Genomic DNA, 9688 nt, shown 5'->3' with positions numbered 1-9688 from the left:
TGTAGGTCTTTATCAATTAGTCTATAATGGAGTTACGTTTTAGCATTACTCCTCCATTTAGCATCAAGCCATGTCCCTGTTGGTCAACCACACTGGTTCAAGCTGAAATATCTCACCCACTACTGGAGGGATGGTCATTAAATTTTGTGCAAGAGCATGGCATAAAAGGAATAATAAGCACAGCTGGTATCTGTTCTAATCAAAAAAGACAACTTAGTCATTGTTTCAGTGTTAATTTAATCATACAAATGCTTAATTATAGATACAGGGGGAAAAAAGCTTTATTTTGACAATTTCTCTCCAGATAAATGTGCTATTTTAGGACTATGTAAACTTTCATCCCATCCACTCACCATACCACCCAGCTCAAGTCCATACATAGTCACAAACTAAAACTAGAGTATGAATCCAGCAATATTCAGATTTCCTCACCATCTGTCACTCTTTCTCTCACACACACACAAGCAAGCTCACGAGAAGGAGGCACACACACACACACACAACACAACAAAAAGATCTATGTGACTGAAGTAATGCAGAACAGTGTATACTGTTTGGGAGGAGGACTCTCAGCTGACTCTCAGTAAAAGTACAAACAGAGCTGCAACACAGAATGCTGGTGAATTTTACAAACAGGTACAAATGTTCACTGAGGCAATGAACTCTAGATATAAAGAATCTAGAGAAAGTTTGATAAATTAAATTATACAAAAGAAATTACAAGTAATCCTGTTTGAATAAAATAGCCCCTTAGAAAAAAATATAACACTATCATGGAGTTCTATCAACAACTTTTCTCATTTTATTTTTAAGCCAAAATACATGATCAAATCCATCGTCTGACATAATGAACATAGCAAAGCTGAAGTAAAAATTCAGGTGTGACAGCAGACAAACTCATTCGCAGATATGCAAAACCTAATTAAACATGAGTCAATCAATGTTAGTTTTTAAGATCAGACACTGGTGCAGCGACGAAAGTGATGTTTAACAAGGAAAGCTTTATGTTTAATACTTTGAAAACAAAACTTAAAGCTGTGAAGAACATAGGCATTTTGGGTAGTGAAGATTAGGTAAAACAAACCAATGAAACTTTCTGGAGAAGGAATCCAGACAATGAGCCAAAAATCACCTCTTTTCCTCATTAGCAGTGGTGGACAGCGCTGTGCAAATAGCAGTAACAGATCATCAGTGCTAATAATTCTGATGCAAACCATAATTTTCATATTCAAATTGTCTTACTACTATCACACTACAACTTATCACCTGTCCCTTACAATGTACTCAGCATGTCAAGTTAAGTTTGAGTTAGTCATTTGATTTTTTAGCACCACCTGCTGGCTGAAGATAGGACTTTTTGATTCTGCAATGCACGATATGACAGCAAATAAATAACATCAGGGCAATTAGTGAAGTCAGTTCATCCAAACGGTGCAGAGTCACACGACACGCGCCTCGGAGAGCTCTCTCGATATTGATGTGTGTGTGTGAATAGACACATCATCCTTTGCCCAAGTAGTATACACCATTTTTATGTCAGTTAAATCCAAAGAGAAACCATTAACGTAAATGCACAGGCACTCTCCCTCTCTCTCTAGCGCTCTCTCTCTCATACACACACATACATATATATCTAGTACACATACTGCAGACATGGATTCAGAAACAACAGTCACTCACCAGGCAAAATAGATTTAGATGGCTTTTTCAACCCTTCCTCACACCTCACTGGCTCAAACTCACTCAAACATCCTTTTATGCTTCAGCATCTGTTTAAAGCGAAAACCCACCCTAAAAAAACACGCACACACATTGTCCCATGCAGTCTGAATCGAGCACCAGCAGACAGTGTCATTTTGTGACAGCACAGATTAGTGTCTTGGTTCTCTGGACTTAATCTTTGGGAGAGATGGGGTTCCTACACAGTGATCGTACATATTTTCTGACATTTTTTCTTTTTTCTTGTTTTTAAATTTCAGACACAAATTAGTCAAGGAGTCCAAAACTGCTAAATTTAGTGAAGGCCAGTAACTTTTGAGTAATAAATGGTATGTTTGATGTTTAGCTCAGTTTTTTCTCTCTGCAAAACACATTTTTTGGACTAAAGTTTGTGAATTCATATTAGATTGGTGGACCTTAAGTTATAAAGAAGAATTCCAGCGACAACTCCTCAAGACACCAAAATACAACAGACCTGTTAAAGGCTGTCATATCCAGGTCACCAGGATTACCAGTTTCAGACTTTTAACTAGCGCTCATGTCAACATCTAAGTTGTAATCATGGCTTTTTTGACAGTTCTGATTCTTGGCACTTGGCACCCAAACAGACAAAAGTGTCTGAAAACCAAAAAATATATATGCTGCATGCCAGCCAGTTGTTCAAGGTATTTAAACCCAATTTACGCAGACACTTCATCTGTTTTTAGTTGTTCTACTATGTGAACACTTGCGAGATGTATGCACAGAATGGGAATGCAGCAAAAGCGCCTTGACTTAACCAAGATCTAGAGGAATTCTGTAGTGGTCTTTCAAAAACTCTGTCATTACTCTCTGGCCAATGTGGCCGGTACGACAGGTCATACTTGTCGTCCTACTAGTTCTTTAACATTCCACATTATTCACCAGATTTGTGAGTGAAACTGGTGTAAGGCTGTCATCTAGAGGAGTTTGGAAATACTCCATACACTTCTAATAAAAACTGCTTGGTGTGGTGAATAAAAGATTACACTTTTTCCACATAAAACTTACATTCTACAATTTTTCTGTGATTTTTTTAAGTCAAATTTTAAGGCCTCAAAATGATCTATGATCAATATTAAGTTTTGCTCTGTGCATTTTTCAAAACATTTTCCAGGTCTGTGTAGGAACCCTGAAGGGTCAAAGTATTAAATTTGACCATGGGTACACCAAATTGTATGTAGATTGTTTAGGGTTGATTTTCCCTTTAATTAGCTGTGTTTTACAGTGGAAATAAAAAATAGTCATGTGTATCTATTTTTAAGGGTTTATAGCACTCTTAAATGAAGCATTCACACATGCGAATCCAGGTGTTGATGTCAGGTGGGATGTTTCACTGTAGCAGATGTAATCCATCACCTCACGGTAATTTGTGTTTCTGTGGAAAGGGCCACGGGTTGGGGAGAGGGTTGTCATGAGTCAATAGAAAACAACTGTTCCTTCCCCCCCTTCCAACTCCTCTGCATTTAAGGACTCCTAGGGTGTCCAGCTCTCCATCCACCACCATGGGGGGGTCTTTGTCATTCTAGCTCTGTCCAAATGGATAGGGTCCATGAATACCCTGGGGAAAAAATAAGAGAACGGGTATTAGTTTATAACTTAAAGGTTTTTATTACAACAATGAGATTGCATAAGAAAAATTTCAGTGTGTGGTATGTATGCAAGAGCTGAGTCGCTGTCTGCTGTTTCAGGGCAGCGGCAAAACCTGCGGTACTTGTAGGAAGCAGCTCTGTCATTGCTCTTTTGAATGAATGATATATTTGAATGCCCTGACTGGCTAAGTGGTTCTCAACAGTCCAGTTTAACCACCCAGGAGAGGCTATGGTATGTTACTACTGTATAGTGTAACAATAATGTGACCCCACCTGAGAGATTCAAATTCAATTAAGTTAACAACTTGTTACACTGACAAGGTGGTGCAGTGATGAAGGACTTTTCCTTAAAAGAGGGTATTAATTTAATTTCAAAAAGCTATGGCTAGATACAATGAATCAACAATGTAAGCAATGCACAGCTGAACAGTAGCACGTGGTAGTCACAATACATGTCATCTGATATTGATTTTAAGACTAGATGAGTTTACAGCTACACTAGCAACATAATTTAGGTGAAATGATAATTATACACAAGAAAACAAAACTGATAGATGAACTGGATCATCAATCAACTGGATATCTTATAATATGAAATTCCCCTTTTGTGTTTCCCCAGACAGTCTTTCTTTACTGAGCAAGGGCGGAGGGACAGTAACACATGGGGAGAATTTTTAAACTCTGAATGACTTCCAGACAGCCAACGTCTCACATTAACTTCAGATAAACTTTGGACTGTATTCTTACACAGAATGAAGACTGTGATTTTGAGTTGTTTTTTTAAAACTCAGTTCTACATTGTCATGGCTCAACTTGTGACTCAGCTGTGCTTTTAAGTGTAGTGTAGCTGAAGGTGACAGCAATTGTGGCTTCTAGAGCCACACTGTCTAAAACAGAATTGTTAGATGAGAGGATGATAAGTTAATAATTACCATAGTTCTCAAGATACATCCTCTGAGGGACCATGGCTGTCTGTATCAAATTTCATGGCATGCCACCTCATTTCTGTCAAGATATTTCACTCTGGGCCAAAGCAAGGGACTGAGAGGCACATCACTAGCATGGCTAAAAATGAACTAACCACGCCTCACAACTATACTAGTTATTACATGAGAATAAAGATGGAAAAAGTACTTGTTCTCCAATTACTGGAAATCAGGTTTTTTCACATTGTGCAATGTGCTGTACGCTACAGTCAGACTGAAATTGATTCTGTCATAAGAGTTCTCCATTTCTGTTCCAAGTGTTTTTCCCTTCAGTTACACCTTGTTACAATGAAGTTTTAACACAGCATCTTAAACTCAGAAACTGCCAAGAAACTAAATACCTAATCATGTCAGTGAGCAGATTTATATTTAACTAGTGTTAATTGTTTATGGATATTTGTAGTCACTACAGAATAAACCATTCCACTTCTGAGCCAAAATTTCTAGTTATAGACAAAAAAAAATAAAAATTTGATGGACAGCCTACAATGAAACTGATGGAGCACATTTGTGCTCCGTAGAGAATGAAACCCTCCTCCACTCATAGCCACCCTCAGGCCAAAATTTAAATTTTGCACACAAGATATCTCATTATGTCAAAGGCAGATTGTCATAAACTTGCTGAGCATAAAAAGGGAAAAAAATTTCATCATCCCACTAAATTCTGGTGGCAAAATCCTCAGGCCAAACTTTACAGTAAATTAAAACATAAGTCTTGATTTAAGCTACAACTGGTCAATAAATTAAAACGAACAAATGAGAGGAAGTTACATGAACCAAGCCAACACTGCTGTTTCACAAAATACCATACAATATTACAGTACCATTATAAAACATGACTTCATGATTGTGCTTGAGATTATCAGCATATTTTTTTTTATAAAAGAAGGCCGCATTTTACACATTGAGGGTCCAGAGCACCTCTGGACATCCTTTGCTTTCACAAATGGCTGGTCAAGAGGAATCAAGTTGTTCGGTTAAAACAAATTCTACAAATTCTCCTCCAAGCCAAACAGACAAGATATACAAATCTTACAATCAGTCAATCATATAGGGTCACTCCTAAAAACGAAGCACATGATATAACACCAGTCAGAGGACAGCCACAGATTTCACACTAAACATTGTGAATGGAGACATAATATTTTTGCGTGTCCTGTAATTTAAGTGTGCTGCCATAGGATGACCCATGTTCCACGGATAGTTATAAGTAAATAAAATCTTAAATTTGATTCACACATACCTGTCCATAAGTCACCACAGAAAGATTGGTTTGGAGACCATTTGACGCCCTATTTACAGCATTATGAGACAGTCCATTTTGATCTTGCTGGATTGGCTCCTGTGTGCGTTCCCAGGCCCCGCCAGGATCTCTGAAGCTGTTGTCAGTGGCGTCGTGCTTGTTCTTCTGTGGCGAGGCAAAGGGGTTGAAGTCTCCCTGCACGTTGCGTTGGGGTTGGGTGTTGAACTCTGTCTCAAAGGAGGAAAGCTGCTGGGTCACGCCGAGGAGACCTCCAACTTCTACACTAAGAATCACCCAGATTACATCTGTGAAGACAAGCAGTGTGCACAAACATGGGCTGACTGACAAAAAGATACCAATTATATGATTTTTTTTCCCCATGTTGTACAATGACTTTGCATTGGCCTCAGAGAAAGTTTGATGGAATTGTGAAAAAAATAAGTTCACAGAAGTTAGAAGTCATTAGAAATCCAACAAATCGTCCCTACCTCCATAGAATAATCCGGTGGCTGTACACATCCTCCACTGACCCTGATACATGCCAGGAGTTGTGGGACTTCGCATCTGCACACTCACATCTGATATTTCCTGGGGGTCTAGAGACTTCACCATAACTGTGTTTACATGCCCAAACTGATCCCCACCGATGTATTTGAGACAAACCCCAGGCGGCCACGACTCTGCACCTGTAACATACAAAGTTCAACAACAAAACCATAACCGTGCCATGGTGCATTTTACATGGAGATTAAGAAAGGCTATTTGTATAAGCTGAGTGAATGCAGTGACATTTCATACCTGTGTTTTGTATCCTCCAGGTCTTTGTGAACGGTGTATCTGGAGGAACAGACTCTCCTTCCCCAATTGTCACATCTTCAACAAAGGACATGGATGGGGTGTTGACATTGGGACTTTCAAAGTCATAATATGCACCAATAGCAGCCTGAAGGTTCCTGTTTGAACAGAAAAGGAAAAAATGTGTTATCAGGAGTTGACATCAGTCAAGTAATCCTGGCCATGGCATTTTTTATTGTAATGTTACAAATCAAAACAAACATATACTTGCTGAGTCAGGGAGCTGAACCCTGGTCTCTCTAGCTGACAGGCAGTCACTCTGATCTGTGTCCTCATAAACTTCTTAACTACTTTATATCAAATTTGACAGTCTACTCTTCTGATACTAACAGTTAAAAGGAAAATCCACCTTAAAATATGTGTCAAGACAAAAATCCAAAAACTGCTCAATAGAAAGTGTACAACCCAAGCAAATATGCTATAAAAGAGAGTAAACAGAATATTTTTGGTGGGAACTGGTTATGGGCATTCTGAATACACTTTTATAAAATTAAACATTCCCCTCAGGGAACAAGATCAGAGGCACTATTGCATACATCAAATATGAGATAATCACAAGACGTTACTCCAGCAATTTTTGCCTTGTGCTTGTTGGTGGACTCACAGGAGTCAGATTTAAAAAACTACGGACAACACTGATGTATCTAAGGGCAAAAAATCCTGACTTTTAAACAAATGAACTAGTTTGGATTACATGTCATCCATTCACATCTGAGAACAAAAGTGTTTAGCTATTCTACATGGCCACAGTCCAAGGTGGGGCTCACTTTAGGTCAGTCTCACCTCAAAGGCATTTACAGTGCTGCATTCGGTTGTACACCCCAAAGTGATGGAAGCAATTGTGTGCAACAACTAATGAAGAAGTTGTGTGAAACATAAAAAATTCTGACATCTGAAAAGTTTGCGTGTGTGTGTGTGTGCGCATGTGACATCTGACAAGCCCTTCAGTTTAAGCAAACTGACACGTCCACTGACTCATACACTTCAAATACTGCAACTCTAATGTCTTTAATTTCACCCTTCCAAACTGGTAAACATCGAAGTCTGTCGATTGCCACACCTCCAGTTTCTAGCACTTCATAAGGTCATCAGGGGTTATTTCTCAAACTTGAAAATATTCCTTCTGAGCCACAGAGGACATTATACAACTGTTTTTACAGACCGAGAGGTACTTTCCATGACCACCAAATTGATCTGGTGGCATTTTCTGATAAGGTACCATTTAAAATGCATTATAAGATGTAAATGCCTCTTTTTAATCAGTGGTTAATAAGATTGTTTACTAATATTTTTTACATTAGTTATAAGACTTTTGGGATGCCATGGTGTGGAAAATCCTTCTATAGCTGCCACTTAAATTCACATTAATCCATTGATGGACTCTTCCTAATGAAGTAAAGAGATAAAAATACCAAAGTGATGTGCTGGAGGAGTTTCCACTCCCTGGCAACCCCAAAGCTGCTCTTACTAATGGTCTATAACTGATTTGATAACCAGCAAGAGAGCATTAATTGCAGCTCATTAAGGGCGCCTTATCAAAAAGAGGAGCCTGTTTTTAAGTGTAGTATTGGTGGAGTGCTCCTTTAATGAATGTGTTTACCATGAGACAAAATGCATCATGAGGTATTAGGGGAACCCTGAGGCTTGTGCTTATTTTTCTTAAAATATTCCTGAGATATTAATTATTTATTTATCTCTGCGCTGGATTTAACTAAATTAAAATCTGATCCAGTCCACTGTCACTTGATGATGTCATCTTTCCGGTGTGACGACATTACACCCGAAAATGAAACTTCAACAAATGCGCTTTCTGTTTTCTGTGAGGATTACTCTCTTTGGAAGAGATGCGATCAAACCCCTCGACTACTGATCAACTGAAAGCTTGGTATCGGTTGATCAGGGACACCAAGACCACTTGTTGTTAGCCGGTGATAGCCGTTGTCACGACTGATTACGTCATCAGACTAACGTGAAGTGACTGCCTTGAGTTGTGTCTTTCCAGAGAGCACGGTTAAACTGGCTCTGAACACTATTATGTAATATGGCAGATAATCTACGCCAAGAGTCCCCTGCGCTTAAATTAGCCTGCTAGGTAGTTGGCTAGCTTGCTCTTTGCTTTTCCAATTATTTCACCTTAAAATAACTCACAATCGGGACAAACTTCAACGTTTCACTTCCGTTTGCCCCTGAAACAATCGTTAAGAGTTAACTGCCATTTCCCGTGTCCTCTCGGTTTTGAACAACACTAACTTGTGTGTGTCTGCCTCCATTTTTATTTATTTATTAGCACTTTAACGTATGCTAACTAGCAAATTAAACGACTAGGGTAAGCGTCATGTTGCTGTCCCACAACAGGCCCTTGCATCCCCGCACTCACCAGTTGGTCATGTCCAGGAAGAAGGCGCAACCGGCTGGGTTGAGCTGGAAGCCCAGCAGCCTCTGAAACTCCGAAATGAGGACGTCCTTGTCCGTGGTACCCATGCAGCTGAACTTCTGCATGAGCTCCGCGTCCACGTCCATGTCCGTGCCCTCCATGGGTGGCGGGTGTCCCGTAGCGGAGACGGGGTAGTACGGGAGGGAGGGGGGTCCTCTCTCAGTTTAGTCCGAGGCCTTGTCCAGCCATAACAACCAGCTCAACAACAACAACCGTCAATGCGCATGGCACGACCAGGGGGACGATGTTTGACGTTGCAACAACCCGCGCGTCACCTTCGCCAATCACGTAGGGGGCGTCGACGTCATCTGTTGCTATTTGCAGCCACCTTTTCATTGGGTTATCAATAAAATTCAAGCTGCTTTTTTTGCCCAGTACCGGAGATGTCAGAAGTTTAATATTACATGTGGTATCTGCATTTATATGTGAAACGCACATAGAGCCGTCGTGAGACAATGGGCACAGATATGAAACCCCTACCCCCACCCCTCCTAATATAGGAGCAAACCTTCCAAACTGACAAATGATGGATATGTATTTAGCTGTTTTGTGTCTTTGTGGTTATTCTGTGTATCTTTGTGGGCCTTTTGCATCTCTCTGTGGTCATATTGTTTTGTTTTGTGGTCCCTGTACATCTTTCTGTGATTGTGTCTTTTAGTGGTTGTTTAGTGTCTCTTTGCCCATTCCGTCATCCTTCCACTGAAGCATTTTATACTATTTGTCTGAATTTTTTTCAGTTTATATTATCCCTGTCACCCAATTACAACATAGCTTCTTTTACAATGCAAGGTTGTTGTATCTGACAGCAGTTTTAGTGTGCCTAATGAACTGGAATATAAAT

General features: G+C 39.7%; 1 protein-coding gene across 1 annotated transcript; it reads right to left on the bottom strand.

Annotated features, from left to right (window-relative positions):
- Window positions 1–217: 217 nt before the first annotated feature.
- On the bottom strand, window positions 218–9088 carry ilrun (inflammation and lipid regulator with UBA-like and NBR1-like domains). The gene is made up of 5 exons (XM_018683900.2): window positions 8791–9088; window positions 6357–6511; window positions 6047–6244; window positions 5559–5863; window positions 218–3298 (listed from the first exon to the last, which is right to left on the bottom strand). The coding sequence occupies exons 1-5, from the start codon at window positions 8946–8948 to the stop codon at window positions 3263–3265; spliced, it is 852 nt and encodes a 283-aa protein (XP_018539416.1). The 5' UTR covers window positions 8949–9088; the 3' UTR covers window positions 218–3262.
- Between the last annotated feature and the right edge of the window lie 600 nt (window positions 9089–9688).

The sequence above is a fragment of the Lates calcarifer genome, linkage group LG12, assembly GCF_001640805.2.
Source record: "Lates calcarifer isolate ASB-BC8 linkage group LG12, TLL_Latcal_v3, whole genome shotgun sequence".
Classification (NCBI taxonomy): Eukaryota; Metazoa; Chordata; class Actinopteri; family Centropomidae; genus Lates; species Lates calcarifer.
Note: the sequence above shows the minus strand (reverse complement) of the source record. Positions and strands in the feature narration are given on the sequence as shown.